The sequence below is a fragment of the Miscanthus floridulus genome, chromosome 5 (assembly GCF_019320115.1).
Source record: "Miscanthus floridulus cultivar M001 chromosome 5, ASM1932011v1, whole genome shotgun sequence".
Taxonomy (NCBI): Eukaryota; Viridiplantae; Streptophyta; class Magnoliopsida; order Poales; family Poaceae; genus Miscanthus; species Miscanthus floridulus.
In genome coordinates this window covers 130332731-130350479 of record NC_089584.1, presented here as the reverse complement: position 1 = coordinate 130350479, position 17749 = coordinate 130332731, and the positions used below count along the sequence as shown (strand labels likewise).

General features: G+C 44.1%; 2 protein-coding genes across 5 annotated transcripts; both read right to left on the bottom strand.

Moving 5' to 3' along the window:
- Nucleotides 1-1694: 1694 nt before the first annotated feature.
- On the bottom strand, nt 1695-10425 carry LOC136450780 (serine/threonine-protein kinase Nek5-like). Of its 4 annotated transcripts, XM_066451396.1 has the most exons (13): nt 10365-10425; nt 10205-10270; nt 10076-10122; nt 9946-9991; nt 9779-9859; nt 9656-9698; nt 9516-9565; nt 9242-9323; nt 9116-9165; nt 7915-7988; nt 7693-7744; nt 6977-7591; nt 4742-6892 (listed from the first exon to the last, which is right to left on the bottom strand). In XM_066451396.1, the coding sequence occupies exons 2-13, from the start codon at nt 10268-10270 to the stop codon at nt 5465-5467; spliced, it is 2634 nt and encodes an 877-aa protein (XP_066307493.1). In that variant the 5' UTR covers nt 10365-10425; the 3' UTR covers nt 4742-5464. The 4 variants fall into 4 exon arrangements, 1 of the variants encoding a protein (XP_066307493.1); XR_010758422.1 differs by lacking the exons at nt 9656-9698; nt 9779-9859; nt 9946-9991; ... (1 more) ...; nt 10205-10270; nt 10365-10425 and adding exons at nt 1695-1769; nt 2289-3989 and having other exon boundaries at nt 5469-6892; nt 9112-9165; XR_010758423.1 differs by lacking the exons at nt 9242-9323; nt 9516-9565; nt 9656-9698; ... (3 more) ...; nt 10205-10270; nt 10365-10425 and adding exons at nt 1695-1769; nt 2289-3989 and having other exon boundaries at nt 5469-6892; nt 9001-9151.
- Nucleotides 10426-14100: 3675 nt separating this feature from the next.
- Nucleotides 14101-15105, bottom strand: LOC136453591 (NDR1/HIN1-like protein 10). The gene has a single exon (XM_066454150.1). The coding sequence runs from the start codon at nt 15026-15028 to the stop codon at nt 14303-14305; it is 726 nt and encodes a 241-aa protein (XP_066310247.1). The 5' UTR covers nt 15029-15105; the 3' UTR covers nt 14101-14302.
- Between the last annotated feature and the right edge of the window lie 2644 nt (nt 15106-17749).

Genomic DNA, 17749 nt, shown 5'->3' with positions numbered 1-17749 from the left:
TAATTGTCTTATGGGCAGAGCTTCATCTCGGAAGATAGCGGCGTTTCTCCGCTTCCAAATTTGCCAGGAGCATAGAGCATAGGGCGATGAATGTACTGCACTGGGCGAGTGGGCGTCAGGGATGCCACCGATATTGGAGATACATTGTAGGCTCCTGGTTGAGTTACCTGGACTCTGCTGCATCCCAATTGCTGACCAGAAGGGGACCACAAGTATTGTTGTCGTCGTAGCTCTGCTCGAGGGGAAGAGATCTGGCACGTGGTGAACTGATAATATGAACTTGACGCGTGTAAGCGTGCTGTGTGCAGCGGACAAATCAAGGGGTGCTGAACAGTCTGCATTATCAAACGCAGCGGTCACCCTCTAAACAGTCGTTCCAATTCCTATCTGAGCCCATACATTCTTTCCTGTTTGGGCCTCTGAGTCTAAACCTGGCTAAAGCAGCCTCGGGAACGGCTGTCCCAGCCCAGTTCCTACATGTACTCCTAGCCGGCCCACAGCCTATAAAACCTAAAAAACCATTGGCGCGGCGTTGCCGCACCAGCTAGGGCTGTTCCAGTAGAGAACCTGCGAGTAGTATTGGCCGTGGCCATGTATCGAGATGGAAAATATAACATACGACTTATTGGTAGTGGCCTTATCTCCGATTGATAGGTCACCGTTCGAGAGTCAAATGCCAACTGAAAGGGTGGATTGCCGATCGTGCTGCAAAGAGACCAACAGTTCCTGCTTGATCGTTCGGGAGCCAAATTGCTTGATGTTTAATTTTGGAGTACTTATTCATTTGGTTTTGTCCCTTTTCAGATTATGTAGTGAAATAGAATCGATAATCGCTAATAAGTGATCTGCTGAGGTCATGGCACAACCTAAATTGATATTTTCTATTTTGAATTGGATGCTTTGCTGAAATATGCATTTTTCAATCTTGCAAAAATAAAATTGGCTACAGGAACACCGATCACCATGAGAGATGAATTTTGTGAAGCACTGAAGCTATGCTACCCTAATGAAGTAGCATCAAAATCAAAGAACATTTCGATTTTCACCTAGCTGATGGTAAGGATAATGTCTATTTCTGAATAAGCACTTCGCTCCTTCCTTTAAACTGAATCGAGGCAGCAACCGTTTATAATTCTGAGCTAAAATAGGTACCAAAAAAAAGAAATTGAATGAACATGTGTATGAGTATGTTGTTTACAACGTTAACCATTGTGATGTTGTTAATATCGAACGTAATTAATAGCTATTTTAAATAAAACTTACATATAAAAGTAACAACAGGACTGCAATGGTTATTATTGCATATGCCAAATGGCCTCAGTTCATTCAGAATAGAAGAAGGGACCATATACATCTAATGGTTCTCATCACTGCATGTGCCAAATGCCTCAATTCAAAAAAAAGTACAATAGAAAGATCATAAAAGAGTGATAATCATCATTGCATATTCCCATATACCTTAGTTCAGAAAAGAAAATAGACAGATGGATGGTAATCATCACTGCATATTCCCAAATGTCATAGCTCAATGAAAAATTATAGTCATTATGTAAATTGGAGCCATTGTAAGCTTACCAAATAGGTATGCATACATAGCTACAACAAACAGCTATGGTAAGCTTTTGATTCCAACATCATTGGAACTAAACAGTATTGAGTTCAATAGCAGAAAAAACAGACATGGACATATATATTTCTTATCTTGTAGGTCGTCCATGAGAGGTGAAGTGAATGATGTCTGATGCCTTGACTTCAATAGTAGCTCGCACCTAAAGAGATATGGAACTATTTTAGACTAAAAAATCTGTCACGACCCGTAAGCTATCTGGAAACAAACGTATAACTAATCAACATGTAGAAGTGTGGGTATTTTTTGAAGGATGAAATATAGTAATCGGAGACGTAATAGCATGTTAAAATGTAGTAAACTATTAGTTTGTTTAATAGTACATGAAAACAATTTGATTGTCTATACTTGTATAGCTCTTTGAATTTGTAATTTGAAAACAATTTGACTGTACAATTTCTAGCCTGCAAAAAAACATGATAAATTCAGCAGCAAGAAAGTCTATATACTTGTATAACGAATGAAAATTAGCTAGCGTATCTCATCTTGTTTCCTAATTCTATTTGCATTTGCTAATCAAATTGAGAAGCAGAAGGGCTAGGAAGATTCTGACTATATTAGATTACAGCACACAAAGGAAAGGGAATAGCAAGGTTCTTAGTAATGGATATATAGCATGTTGTATGATCCTCAGAACATTAGAGAGGAAAAGAATTTTTACCCTGAACTGTAAGAATTGCAGCCGTAATATCACATGAAGCAGGAGGTGGCAGTTGCAGGCTTGCACGACGCTGGGGCAGTGCAAGAGGCAGCCATGGCGGGCGCAGTGGGGCGAGGTGCCAGTGGCACCGGCCCAGCGACTAGGCCCCCAGCCATGTCAGCCGGGCGAGGCGGCCTCGACTACCAGTGTCGTGGCGAGGTGGCACCTACGCAGCTGCTACCCAGCGCGGGCGCGGCCGGCTCCTCGACGCAGTATGAGGCCGGTTCCACGGCGCGTGTGCGGCCGGCCCCGGATGCACGTGGCTCTGTCGTCGCGAGCCCGGTCTCACCGCACCTGGAGCCCGCTGCCGCGCCGGGAGCCCCCGCGGTGTCTGGAGCCCGCTGCCTCGCTAGCTTGTCGGTGGCAGGGACCCGCGCCAGTGGCTTGCGCGCCGCCGCTTGCCGGCGACCCGCGGACAGCCGCACCCACGGGCTGGGAGCCACCGCCAGATCCCCGCCTCGCCGCCTGTCGCGAGGGGCCAGCTCACCGTCGTGCCAATGCGTCGCGCCAGCTCATCGGCGACCGCGATTCAAGCCCGCTCTAGTGACCCTGCAAGCGAAGGGTGGAGTGGAGAGCAGGGGTGGGGGCGGCAGTCCGGCGGAGGAGGCGGAGGGGAGAGGGGACGAGCGTCGCCCACGAAGCTTCGTGATGGCTCCGGTAAAGGCATGTATTGAGGGTTGATTTCTGTAAAGTTCGAGGGCTTTTTTGAAAAAAAACTGAGAGGAGGCCTGGACTGCGGGTTGATTCGACTAAAGTTCGAGGTTTGTTTTGCAAAATGACCGGGGCTCGCACGATATGAGCCGTCCGCGCGGCCAATCCGATGGCCGGGAAAAACAAGCGAAGTGGCCACGCTGCCTGGCCCTCTTTTGGTAGCAGGATTCATATGGTAAGATTCCGAAAGGAGAGGGTTTGGGTCCTTTGGGCCGACCCATAGGCCCGATCGGCGACCTCGCCCTTCTTGGCTTCTTCCTTGAGACCTGGATCATCAGGAGTCGATCACAGTACATTCGACCCAACCCGACGCCACCATGAGCTTCAGCGCCAGATGGCACTTGACCGTCAGCGTGCTCGCCGTGGTGGTCATCAGCTCGCCGAACTTGTACCGCACGACCCCGTCCACCCAAAGGTCGACGGGGAACACCCCAGCGCGCCTGTAATCGTTGAACGCGGCAACGCCGGAGTCCCCGAACTCCATGGACGTGTTGCCCACGAGCAGGGCCGGCACCGCGTCGGCGTGCCTCGTGCCCTGGAACGACACCGGCAGCGCGGCGAGGCCGAAGCGCTCCTCCTGGTAGAGCCCCGCCGCCTGGAGCTGGTCGTAGTAGATGGACACGCGCCTGTTGGGGTTCGAGACGGAGAGCACCGCGGTGAGGTTGTAGGACAGCACCGGGGTGATCGACGTGGTGTTGACGAGGTCGAAGCGGGCGAGCGTCGCGGTGGCGACGGCGACCTGGATCGTCCGGGGCCGGTAGATGAGCCAGATGAGCAGCGCGAGGACGCCGATGAAGATGCACGCGCCGATGAAGGCTCTTACAAGGATGCGGAACGGGCTCATGCGGCGTGGTGGCGGCGGTGGAGGCGGGTACGGAGGAGGACCGGCGCTGGTCACGTAGATGGCCTCGCTGTAGCCATAGACAACTCCCTCCCGTTGATGGTTCATAGCTGCAGACGTCGTGATAATGAGATGAGACCAGGGAACCGAGTGATGATATAGAGGCCGGCGTTCTACTAGGCTGATGATTTGCGTGAAATTGTGGTGGCATCTGAAGACAAGATGGACGATACGTTCCAGACGCTCTTCGGATCTCCCATAGAAGCCATCCGTTGATGCCGATTGCCTGTCAGGAATACTAAAATTTGGGCAGTTGGCCGTTGCTCTCTGGCTTTTTTTTTTAGAGAACGTATTGGTCAGGGCACGCATTGCACTAGAAATACAACTTGAGAGCGGCCTTCACAAGAAGCCAGGTAGGCAGGGCCCAGGGCTACGGGGATGAGAATCTGAAAAAGAAACGGAAACGACAACGCCCAACAGCATGAAAACTGGCACTAGGAAACGACACTGTAATGCGACAATGTGCAATTGCCGGCTAAGCTCCAGTTCTCACTGTGCATGGATAAGCTCCAGTTCTCAGTGTGCACTCTGATATTGGCTCCTGTGCACTCGTCGAGCCGTTTTCTGACTGTTGTTCTCACTGTTGTTCCTCTGCCATTGCCAACGACCGAAAAAGGAAAATCTAGAAAATGGAAAGTTGCAGTGAAATGGAACTTTCCCCTTCCAAAGGTGTTCTGCGCCAGGCAATGAGGTTTGACCATGAAAGAACCCAGAGTAAAGTGAATACGAGTCTCCTGGCCAATGTGTCCATGATGACTAATGGCATTACTCAGCACTAATACAGAGCATTTGGGCTTGGTAGGAGACTACCAGTAGCAGCGGCGGCAGGCAGCCATTCAACAGCAAGAGGTTCAAAGCCAGCGGGCCACACGGGCGGCTGAAATAGCAAAGTTGCGAAGCTGCTTGGGAAGAAATGGAGCTCCAACTGCAACCAGGTAGTAAGGCTACAGCCTACAGCTCGTGTGAGCATCACTTATAACAAGGGAAGACTTGTAAGCTTGTATGGTGTAGGTTCTGTGGTTTCAGTAGTCGGAAATGAAGGAATAATATAATTACTGCAGAAAAAATGCAACTCTGCCTGAACAAAAAAGAGTTGTGTGCGTCTGATGCTAAAACCAGCTTACTAAATAGCCACAAACTGTTATCAAAATGCCTATATGTGGGGTGTTCTAAGAGTAGTTGATAAATTAATTATACTGACAACAAATGCAAAAACACAATTTTGTACATTTTCTTGGTAGAATTTGGATAGTTTCAGAAGAGAACGCAGGCAAAACAATAATTGATCAAATTAGTCTTTCTATTACTTCAATCGTGTAAATTTTAACACCATTTCTGGCATGTCTTATTTTCTGTTCACAAATCTGGGCTATTTACAACATGTGCTGTAAAGAATGAACAACTATTGAAATGGAAACAGGGGACACACGATACCAAGAAGCCAAGGACAAGACAATCATTGCATATTCAGAGCACAAACAGAAATCAACCAAAACAAAAAGGGTGGCGCAAAGGCTATGTGTACTCACGTTGAACTGCGGCTTGCTTCGTCATTCATCATGCCTTTGAAACTTTTAGCCAACCATATTGCTGTTTCTCGAGGGGACACCTTGGCCTTCCCAAATGGCTTTAGAACAATCGCAAGCTCCTCCAGCCTCATGTGTTCCAGTAACTCTGCAGAAAGCTCTAAGAGCCCTTCGAGAGCCTCAGCTCGCTGCCTGAAGGATGTCACATCTAGTATTTCCTTAGCCGGAGCTGCTTCCTGCTTAAACCCATTGTTTGTCTCCAGAGTACTAAAATTTCCTTCCGGTATGGTGGGCAATTTTATCGCATCTGTACTGGCTGGTTTCTGAAAGGTAGTATTAGCTTCTGCTAAATTTGGATTCACTGTAGCAGAATCTATAGGTCCAGAAGGTATCAGATTTGGCTCGATACTTCTTACACCTATCTCTTCTCTTACCATGTTAAGACGCTTGTCAACATCAATGCTCTCTGATCCGGTTTCTTTTACTGCCTGCTCACCATTGACACGGAAACTGCAGTGGCTTATGACATGTATAATGTCCTCGACTGGAGAAGGGTTTAAATGAGGACCTGATGGTTTCTCTGATGACTGAGTGGGAGTGGATCCTCTGCCTGGTTCAGTGTTCATCGCTGTTGTTGGGACAAAGGAAGAAAGATCTGGTACTGATGAAAGCAGTTCCTGCACTGTGAACTTGTCTTCATCACTTGGTACAGTAACTGTGTCACTGCACTGACCCACTTGACTGGAGGGCATTCCATCCTTGCAAATAATCTCTTGTTCAGTAATATCAGAAGGTTGCACCATGGCTGCGCTTAGACTAATAGCACCGTTACTAGTAATTTTGTTCTCACAATTGGTTGTGTTGACCTCTGAACTTGCTTTACTTTTTATGTCATGCTTTTGTATGATTGTGTCAGGTATCAAACATTTGCAGGATGGGACCAAATAGGTTGGTGAGTCAGGTTCAGACGGTTCAGACTGGTTGGTATTTTCAGCATAACCAGTCGTAGAACTGGAGCAAGCACTGCTGTCTTCCTTGGTTGCTAAAGCCCTAGGTGGAGCAGATTTTGCTCGTGAATTGCCTGTTTTTCTCTGAAGATCTTCCAGATGACTTGGAGGAACAATTGGAACACTTGGAAGTTCCACAAGAGCATTGCTTGGACTATGGGTAGGCCGACAAGGACTCCTTGGATGCTCTGCCATGACCTTATTGTGAACTCGCTTTACCCCAGTGTGTTGACGGCTTGGACTTGCTACTCCTTGCCTCCGAGCAGGAATACTGGTGCATCTAATAAAAATGGGCAGTGTTCTGTTCTTAACCTTCCCTGCAGCTGCATCAACAGCTTCTCCAACCTGCTTGGCAGGGTGTGGATGTAGCAGCTCATCTACTTTAATTTTAACCTTTGGAGAATGCTCAATAATTGGTGACTGCAAGATGGAACCAGAAAAGAATTAGCAAACACAGAGAAGTGGATTTAAGGCTTTTAGCACAAGAAAACCATTTATCCTTACCAAATGCTTCAAGGGAGGAGATGCGTGTCCTCGTTTCACAGGTTCACAGCTTGCATTTGCTGATTCATGTGACATAACTTCACTAGATCTTGAACTGGAGGAAATATCACTTTGCTTTGAGTCGTCAGATGAGCGTTCTCTATTGCTAGGTGAATTTAGCTTTACACGGCTAGCTCTCACAGGATAATTGCTTTCCCTAAACTTGCTCTCCTCTCTTAGAGTTGTCAGTATCTTCTTAATTATCTTTGGCTGCTTATTCTCATGTCTGGGATGATGATTATCTTGTACGGATTTTGATGAATCTTGTCTCTCGAGTTCAGGACAGGCAGTGTATTTATGGCTCTGAAGATCAGTAGTTTCAGCACCCTCAGTCTCAATGGTGTTGTTGGAACTTGAGGCTAGTCCTGACGCATTTATTTCACTTGATTGTATACTATCCATATCACTGCCAGTTCCAGAAATGCTACTACACTGACTCCCAGACATACTTCTCTGACTGCTCCGTGAATTGGTGACAGGTTTCACTGGTGATCGACTAGGATGTAATATATCAGCAAATGGACGGTACTGATTTACATAAGGTTGCAGGTATGGATTTTTTATAATCTCGGATGCCTGTTAACAAAAATGTAACAAATACTCTAAGAATCTTATAAATGTGCGTGGCAAACAAGTATTGCAGCTGCAGGGGAGGTATCTATTGCATTGTAGCTTACAGTAGGCCGATGTTCAGGACTCTTCCTCAACATGCTTTTGATATGTGCTTTCCTGCATTCAACAGTAAAATGGGATTATTAGCTAGCCATACACTGGATAATGTTTCCAAACATTAGAGAAACTGCTATGACCTTGAATTCATGTCCAAACAAGAAAGATGGATGGAAAACTTTTATATATGTCCAATTTCATTGCCAAATGTACAGTTCAGGTGTACTTACATAGATGAAGAATAGCAAGTAGGCAAAGGGCCAATGGAGGAGCGATTTATCTTACTTATCAGTCCAACCATATCCTGAAAGAAACATGGAGTAATCTTAAGCTTACCTCAACTTCTATAGTTTTGAAATTAATAACACCACATAGTAAAATACGAAAAGGCGGAGAGATGAGATGAAACTGAGGCACAACAGCATTAAAGTGCAGTCGAAAAAAACTGGTATATGCAATTTTTTATTCAAAACTTCCATCTAATTTCATGCTCTAACATGTATTGGTTTAAATGCAACGCACTCAAACCCTGACCTCTTGCATACATTTTGGAAGCCATGAGACATAAACTTTCAATCATTCACAGAAGTCAGGAATGAATTCCTGGATGGATCATGAAGAACTTTGATCCAATATGGTATGAACCTGAAAGATAAACTTATCCTTGTCTTATATAATGCTTCACATAGCATGCCCATGTCATGTGCATTCGCAAATACATAAAGAGGGGAACCAAGTAGGTAGAGAGAGAAGGTCTGAGGGTGACAAACGCCAAGCAAAAGCCAGAGCCACAGGCTGAAGAGGTCAATGGTCTTTTTTGGCGACTGATAAAATGAAAGTGATAGAAGAACTGAAAGCGGCATAGATGCTAATGCCAGAACCCCTCAATGGAAGATGCTCAGTCTCACTCTTCCCTACTGAGGCTTGGGTCTGAATCCTGAAAACCATATAGTTCTAGCTTATCTTTCATTTTCGATAGCAGCATGCTTAGCTAATACCTTAATTTCGATGGACTCTAATCACTCTGATCCTTCCAGTAGGCAGTTTAGGGACTTCCTGCATCAATTGGCATGTCATCTTTTCTATAAATCTGTGTATGACACACATGCTCATTTTCCTAGTTGATTGGCCTACACGTTAATAAGTTATAAAAAGGATGTGATTTTTTTTTCTCAAACATGCGTGAGAGCTGCGTATTATTTCATTAATTGGTAGAAAACGGTCCGATTACATGCCGAATCCATGGTTTGATTAGTGGTTTGTTACACTCGCACCCATGTATATATGGAAAGAAGGATGTGGTTCAAAGATGGGACCTGAACACAAATTGACAGCATCCACTAGCAGACAAATATTCAAATCATCTCTGTATAGAAACTAGTGTTAAATAATGATACTGATGCGAGGAGTATAAGCCAAATAAGAACCCACAAAAGCCTTGAAAGCAGGTCGATGAGCAGCCATCTCATACATACAACATCCTGCAAAGACAACAGTTAAAACAGGCATCTAATATTAATATATTTAAACATCTCTTCATATGTAAGAAATTATTACCAAGAGACCATATATCTGACTTGAATCCGTAAGGAATGTCTGCAAGCAACTCTGGGCACATGTAATTTGGTGTTCCCACAACCTAAGAAGCATCATTATAGAAAATAAGATTCTGAGAACAGACAAGGCAGCTAACATAATGAAAGCAGAAAAACAGACAAGGATTAGTCAAACATGTGGTTCAAGTTTTCATTAGGACTTTAGAATAGAAACAAACAGAAATGAAGGACAAGTGTTGAAACAAGAAACAAAGGAAATAAGAGAAAAAGATTACCGAAGAGGCTAAATCATCTGCCTTTAAAGTCTTGGCCAGGCCAAAATCTCCTACAAGTGAAATGAGATATTAAAACCACAAAAATGAAGCATTGCAAAACATGTAGAGTTATTATATTTGAAATAGCATGGGAAACTAACCAAGACGAATATCCTGTTCTTTGGTAAGAAATATGTTTGAGCACTGCCAAAAAAGAAAAGAAAAGGGGTCAACACTGAATCCTGCTTCTTAAACTGACAGCATCTCTATTCTTTGTCACTTACCTTGAGATCTCGATGCAAAACAAAGTTTGAATGCAAGTAGTCAACAGCTAATGCCAATTGCGCAAACCATTTCAGTAGTTTCTGTAGGTCACTAAGAAACAGTTAGCACATATTTCCAAATTGTTTTCTTGATACGTGCAAAGAAGGAACTGAAAAATTATAGCAACCTCCTCTAGGAAGTATGTCCCATTCGCTTTTTTCATCAATTCAGCCCTGCCAAAGAGGAACATAATTAGACAAAAAGAGTCATCACAAAAGCAGTAGAATAGCTAGTTCAAACAAGCACATGGCACTCACATATCGCCACCTTCACAGTATCCCGTCACAATGCAAACATAGCAGCCCTATCAAAACTCATGTGTTGAGGTAACAGAGGATGGAACCCAATAAAACGCAAATACAGGAGCATGTTCCTGAAGAACCAACCTTCTCAACCCATGCCTCCTTGAACTCAACGATATAAGGATGTTGCAATCGAGCAATAAGAGCCATCTGCAATTTCCATTACCTCTATCAGTTCACTGAAGACAGTTCAAACTGACAACAAACGAACGAAAAAGTGCATGGAAATTTCTGTTCTGCTGACCTCTTGGTGAGCAGACTTGCGACATCGCTCTGTCTGCCTTGCAAGACGTATTTTCTTCAACACATACCTGCAGTAGCAAAGCAAACAGCTGTCAACTAGGCAAATTCACGGGAAACAGACTCGGTAACTAAACTGAACCAAGGAAGAGGACCTGACTAAGTACTAATTCTGGTAGGAAACCTTTAAGGCTTTAAACACAAGTCAAAAACTGAAACACCTTATAGTCTTTAAAAACAATTAGAAAGTTATAATTTTGTTTTGAACAATTATCCCTTTTGCGTGTGTTTGTTTATGAGACGAGGGATGGCCTGATGAACCGTTGTTCCATCCCATTTTTTGATGTTTCATTTAGTAGATGATGAGGGAGGGATTGCCTCGCACATGAGAATATTTTCGTTAGCCGTTGGATAAAGAGATTCTAAATAAAATAGCAGCAATCACAGTTGGGAGGTGAGAATGACATTGGGCATGAGGTCCTGAGGTCTTTGGAAGTTTTGTCTTCTCAGATTCTTTTCTCTAAGTTTTCTAGAGTTGGTATGTCTAAAATCACAAAAGATTTATAGATGACATGCACCTCCAGCTGCCATTGTTAGGGAGAAGGTTATTTTAGGGTGTTCCAAACGTGCCACTTGCAAGGCTTGAAGGAGGTCATTGGACAAATCATGGCCGCTGAGGACATGAACACCAAGGCAAGTGTAGAGAAGCAGTGGTGGTGGCAGTGTTCAGGCGACATTATTATAAGTGTATTTGAGCCTTTATTGAGTTTTGGTGGTTGAATGACAAAGCAATTCAAGGACTAATGAGTTTGATGAGTTTTGGATCGATTTATTGTAACTAACCATATGAAACTGATTTCATATCTTGAGTACAAGAAAAGTCAAGCAAATTGGTAAAGTAAACTGAGACTAAGAGAAATGGATATGGTTTGGTCTCAATGATGATTGGCTTGCATTTATAAGAAGTATTGGTAGTTTATTAGTATAGTTCAAAATGTGTGATCAAGAGCAATGGTGAATCAAAAGAAAGTGCAATGGTAGGTTGTTTGGTCACATGGAAACAAATTAGTATATCAACACATGGAACTTTGATTGATCCTAATATTGAATTAAAAGCAAACGGTTAATTTTAAGCAAGGACCATGATATTGATGATGTGGACCAATGAATGCATATTATCTCTGTGAAGTAACCCTTGACTTGAGGATTGTAAGATAGGATGAATGGTTAAGCAAGGATTTGGCTTTTAGGAACTAAGTGAAGGTGAAGGGCAAGCAACTGGCTTTGTATCAACCAAGTCTAGGGAAAAGATTCAAGCGCTAAGGTTAGCACCGAGGGACTAATCAAGACAAGAGAAGCCATGCAATATCAATTATCAAATAATTACTTAATCAAGAGTTAAAGTGACTTAAAGCTATGAATTAAACTCTTATGTGTTGAAATAGTTCAAGTCACAGGCTCAAGGAGGATTTGCTCAAGGACTGAGACAAAGTTGGTCGCAACTCCCCTGTGAAGAGATAGTGTGAATACAATGGCATATGAACAATAATGTTATCTTAAGAGGTTGAAATACTCGCTTGCCCTTCACCTTCGCTTAGTTTATCAAAGCCTTTTCCATACTACCTTCATCCTATCTTGCCATCCTCACATCACACCATGTCTTGAATCAACATTAATCATCCATTGAGATCCATCTCTCCAATACCATGATTCTTGCTTGCATATCTCATTTATATCAGTTTTGAGACAATAAAGCTCCCAATTGATTCACCATTGCTTTTGATCAATATAAAATCCACCATCAACATACTCGATTTGATTTGGCAAGTTTTCCTTGAGAGACCAATCCATATACAATCACTCATGTCTCATTCATTCTTCAACTCTTATGATTGCCTTCGATTGATCATGAAATTCCAAATTTTAATATTATTCATTATAAACAAGTTTCATGTTTAAGAAAAATTGCAACCATCAAACCATGCCTCTTTTACCATTTTCAACATATGCTTATCATTTCTCCATTTCACAAACCAAAATTGGACTCAATTCTCATTTGTATGTCATTTGCTTCACTTAGACCAATCATAGACATTAACATGTGATTAAACAAATGCATATAATCTCATCAAATATGTTAGTCCTTTAATCACGTCGATATTCAATCGACCAAAATCAACTTAGGATCTAGATGCACTTTCACTTCCTGACCTGAGAAACTCACCTGGGTCAGTGTCCATCCTGATGTTCGTTGGGTTGGATCGATTTGCCGTGTGTAGCCCCCCCCCCCCCCCCCCCCCCCCCCCACCCACCCACCCCAAAGTCAGGGTGCCAACCAAACAACCCCTTACTACATGAAGGATTTGCCGTTTTAGATTTTTGTTTTCTTGTATCAGGCATGTTGCTAGTTGCACCTAGATGCTAATGTACCAAGGGGTATATCAGGTGCCTGGATAAAATCATACAAGACCTCAGATCTGGAGGTGCCTAGATCAAATTGTACAAGGCCTCGACATCCTCTTTACGTGGGTCTATCTTCAAGTATCTTGTCAAGAGTGTGGCAAGCTCACCAAGTTGAATGCTTATTTTTGCTTGTTATATCTAACATGTTGGGTTATTAGTAGTGCTCAGTGTTGCTCTCCGAGGGTGTTTATATGGCCTATTTGGCAGAGTTCCTCTTACTCTAGATTTTTTGTGGAAGGTGATTCTTTGATTGAAATTGATTTTCTATAATAAACTCTATCATGTACTCCCTCCATTCCAAATTATAAGACGTTTTGGCTTTTCTAGATTCATAATTTTTTCTATGCACTTAGATATACATTTTGCCTAGGTGCATACTAAAAGCAATGTATCTAGAAAAGACAAAACGTCTTATAATTTGGAACGGAAAGAATAGTAATTCTGTGCGTGGAATAAATCAGGAGAAGTTACTTTTTTTCAGCTCCTACCCCCTTAGTTCATTTCATAGAATCACTTCATTTTTTTTCAAAGGTGCGGCAAGAGCTTTGCCGTTCAATATATATTAGACGAAAAAGAGAGAAAAAAAAAGGTACAAGAATACAAGATCAGTCACCCTATTTCAGCCCTTGAAAACAGCAACTAAACTAGTGTAAAAGGCAACTAAAGCACCTAGGAGCCAGGCGAAACTAGGGCGATCTCGCGTGCCCTTAAATCCGGTTTGATCCGCTTATTTTTCCATCCGGAACAATGTTTTTCTCTCACAAATTCCTCCAAACCATCCAGATTCCTCAAGAATTCAGACAAGCGAACAGGCCCAAAGCAAAAAAAAAAAAAAAAAAAACTAAAGGAACCACCGAGAGAATCATTTTATAGAATCAGCAAAGAATCATTTCTTAGTAAAAAACTATTTGTCAGAATTTCTCCCGGATTCAACCCGTAAGCTGCTCTCGGAGGTCTGGCAAACAAGCCCGTAGTGGGTAGATGATGTTGTAGTGTATCCGTAGTAGGTTTTTCTATTTTCAGCTTGTTTGTCTTGTCTAGTTGTGCTAATGCTACTTTCTAAAGCAAGTTGGATAGTCTGGTCAGGAAGCGTTTTGGCTCACCTAGTTGTATAGTTTTTTTTCTGTGTATAAACTAGGTTATTTACCTTTCTTTTCTAATAAATCTACGGTTACCATCCTTTGGAAAGAAAGACTACGTGTGTTTTCCTGCATTTGGCATAGCATGGAGATGGAGTATATACAAGGTCGAATAAATAATCTGTAAAGACACCAAGATATGGAATCAACGAACGCAAAATTCAGGTTTATTCATTCATATACATAGAAAAGAAGAAAAGAATGGTCGTGAGAATCAAACGACATTAACAGACTACAGTTCAAAATCAAAGATAGATATTGTCGACAGCTAGCGTTATCCCCCCCGGCCGGCCAAATAATACAAACTGTCAAAGGATGGCCTTTGGACAACCGGCAAGGATCAGAAGTCGACGTCGCACCTCGTCCCCAGCGTTGTCAGCGCCGTGGTGTTGACGTTGCCACCGGCAGCGGGCACGGGCAACCGCAGCACGCAGGTGATCTTGCTCTTGAAATCATGCCGGCGGATGACCCTAACCCTGAAGCTAAGGTCCGAGTACACCTTCACCTTGACGTAGTAGAACCCCTCCCCGTTCTCCCTCCTGTACGTGCGCCGCGCGTCGTCGTCGTCTACCACCGTCGAGCCGCCGAACGTGGCCGTGATCCTGGCGTCGCTCTTGCTGTCCAGGTAGAACGGCTGCAGCGGGGCGAACCCGAAGCGGTCGCCGTCGTAGAACGCCTGCGACTCGGCGTAGTCGTAGCGGATCCCGAAGCGGTTGGGGTTCCGCACGCGGATGACCACGGTGAGGTTGTACTGGAGGAGGTCACCGCCGCCGTTGCCGTTGCCGTTGCCGAGGTCGAAGCGGGACAGCGCGGCGGAGTCGGCGTAGGCCTTGAGGTTGTCCGAGCGGAAGATGAGCCATAGCACCAGGACGGCCACGCCGAGCGCGACGACAAGGGCCACGAGGGAGCCGAGCAGGCAGCGCGCGCAGCCGCCACGGCGTGGGGCGGGTCGTGGTGGTGGCGGCGGCGGCGGTGGGTAGTACGCCGGCTGCGGCGGAGGGATCGGCTGGCCGTAGTACGCCGCGTTTAGCGGAGCCTCCGGCTGGTGCTTCTCGTAGGCCGCCATTTCGCTCGTTCGCTGTTGCAGACACAAGTGTGTGCGTGGTGAATTTGCTTGAGATTGTGATTGATTGCCACCGAGTACGTACTTTGTGACGGATACACGACCTATATGCAGTAGTATTTATATGCAGCGATCGAGATGAGGAACGCGGAGAAATGAGAGACTCGACTTTGGAATGGAACCGCGTTTCGTTATTCAGAGTTCGAGACGCGTCTGGTTTTTCCGTTGGTAGAATGGTAGGACCGGATCGTTGTTCTTTATTATCCTACACGGCAAACTTGCAGCTGTTTCTTACGTTTTGTGTGTGGAAAAATCGGGTTAAGGAACTACGGAAAGGAGCTAGAGATGTCAACTTCGCGGAAAGGTCTTATACCGTATCAATCAAAGTAGTTCTTATATAAGTGGCTGTGTTTTGGGCTGTTTTAGCCGAAATTTCGTGGGGGAGTTCGCCTGGAGCCTGGAGTCTGAACACGACTATTCGCCCTCTGGTACTGGTACACGGTACGCCGTACGCTGTACGCCGTGGTAGATTTGAGATTTTCTAAGGAAAAGCCTGTCCCGCATGACCGCAACATACACGCGCAGATCGCAGTTACATACACGCCGCACATCGCAGAATTCTGTGTTCGCACAGTTCTCTTCGTCCTCGCTCAGCAAGAAGAGTTCCGGTTCCTTCGCGTTCTCTGCTTCCTCTCTAGTCTGCTCTCCTAACCTCTTATCTACCCTTACGCGCAGGAGATGCCTGATTCTCTCTTCTTCCTCGTTCAGCATCTTCCTCCGTGGACTATGGATCGTCTTCCGGACCGAAAGTTTGGTAGGTTGCGTGGGCAACTTGATAGCTTGATCAAACAACCTGCTCCACGCCTGAACTACAGCTTTGTCCTTGGCATCGGCACTCCATTGCATAGCTTCAGCTTTGCAAGATATCAGTAATTGTCTTATGGGCAGAGCTTCATCTCGGAAGATAGCGGCGTTTCTCCGCTTCCAAATTTGCCAGGAGCATAGAGCATAGGGCGATGAATGTACTGCACTGGGCGAGTGGGCGTCAGGGATGCCACCGATATTGGAGATACATTGTAGGCTCCTGGTTGAGTTACCTGGACTCTGCTGCATCCCAATTGCTGACCAGAAGGGGACCACAAGTATTGTTGTCGTCGTAGCTCTGCTCGAGGGGAAGAGATCTGGCACGTGGTGAACTGATAATATGAACTTGACGCGTGTAAGCGTGCTGTGTGCAGCGGACAAATCAAGGGGTGCTGAACAGTCTGCATTATCAAACGCAGCGGTCACCCTCTAAACAGTCGTTCCAATTCCTATCTGAGCCCATACATTCTTTCCTGTTTGGGCCTCTGAGTCTAAACCTGGCTAAAGCAGCCTCGGGAACGGCTGTCCCAGCCCAGTTCCTACATGTACTCCTAGCCGGCCCACAGCCTATAAAACCTAAAAAACCATTGGCGCGGCGTTGCCGCACCAGCTAGGGCTGTTCCAGTAGAGAACCTGCGAGTAGTATTGGCCGTGGCCATGTATCGAGATGGAAAATATAACATACGACTTATTGGTAGTGGCCTTATCTCCGATTGATAGGTCACCGTTCGAGAGTCAAATGCCAACTGAAAGGGTGGATTGCCGATCGTGCTGCAAAGAGACCAACAGTTCCTGCTTGATCGTTCGGGAGCCAAATTGCTTGATGTTTAATTTTGGAGTACTTATTCATTTGGTTTTGTCCCTTTTCAGATTATGTAGTGAAATAGAATCGATAATCGCTAATAAGTGATCTGCTGAGGTCATGGCACAACCTAAATTGATATTTTCTATTTTGAATTGGATGCTTTGCTGAAATATGCATTTTTCAATCTTGCAAAAATAAAATTGGCTACAGGAACACCGATCACCATGAGAGATGAATTTTGTGAAGCACTGAAGCTATGCTACCCTAATGAAGTAGCATCAAAATCAAAGAACATTTCGATTTTCACCTAGCTGATGGTAAGGATAATGTCTATTTCTGAATAAGCACTTCGCTCCTTCCTTTAAACTGAATCGAGGCAGCAACCGTTTATAATTCTGAGCTAAAATAGGTACCAAAAAAAAGAAATTGAATGAACATGTGTATGAGTATGTTGTTTACAACGTTAACCATTGTGATGTTGTTAATATCGAACGTAATTAATAGCTATTTTAAATAAAACTTACATATAAAAGTAACAACAGGACTGCAATGGTTATTATTGCATATGCCAAATGGCCTCAGTTCATTCAGAATAGAAGAAGGGACCATATACATCTAATGGTTCTCATCACTGCATGTGCCAAATGCCTCAATTCAAAAAAAAGTACAATAGAAAGATCATAAAAGAGTGATAATCATCATTGCATATTCCCATATACCTTAGTTCAGAAAAGAAAATAGACAGATGGATGGTAATCATCACTGCATATTCCCAAATGTCATAGCTCAATGAAAAATTATAGTCATTATGTAAATTGGAGCCATTGTAAGCTTACCAAATAGGTATGCATACATAGCTACAACAAACAGCTATGGTAAGTTTTGATTCCAACATCATTGGAACTAAACAGTATTGAGTTCAATAGCAGAAAAAACAGACATGGACATATATATTTCTTATCTTGTAGGTCGTCCATGAGAGGTGAAGTGAATGATGTCTGATGCCTTGACTTCAATAGTAGCTCGCACCTAAAGAGATATGGAACTATTTTAGA

What these genes read in the sequence shown, in the direction of transcription:
- LOC136450780 (XM_066451396.1), bottom strand. Translation starts at nt 10,270, where the DNA reads ATGGCTCTTATTGCTCGATTGCAACATCCTTATATCGTTGAGTTCAAG. An exon ending in ACTTGCTATTCTTCATCTAT is followed by an intron (nt 7,745 to 7,914) that starts GTAAGTACACCT and finishes TGTTGAATGCAG; the next exon opens with GAAAGCACATATCAAAAGCA. An exon ending in CTCCTCCCTTGAAGCATTTG is followed by an intron (nt 6,893 to 6,976) that starts GTAAGGATAAAT and finishes TCCATCTTGCAG; the next exon opens with TCACCAATTATTGAGCATTC.
- LOC136453591 (XM_066454150.1), bottom strand. Translation starts at nt 15,028, where the DNA reads ATGGCGGCCTACGAGAAGCACCAGCCGGAGGCTCCGCTAAACGCGGCG.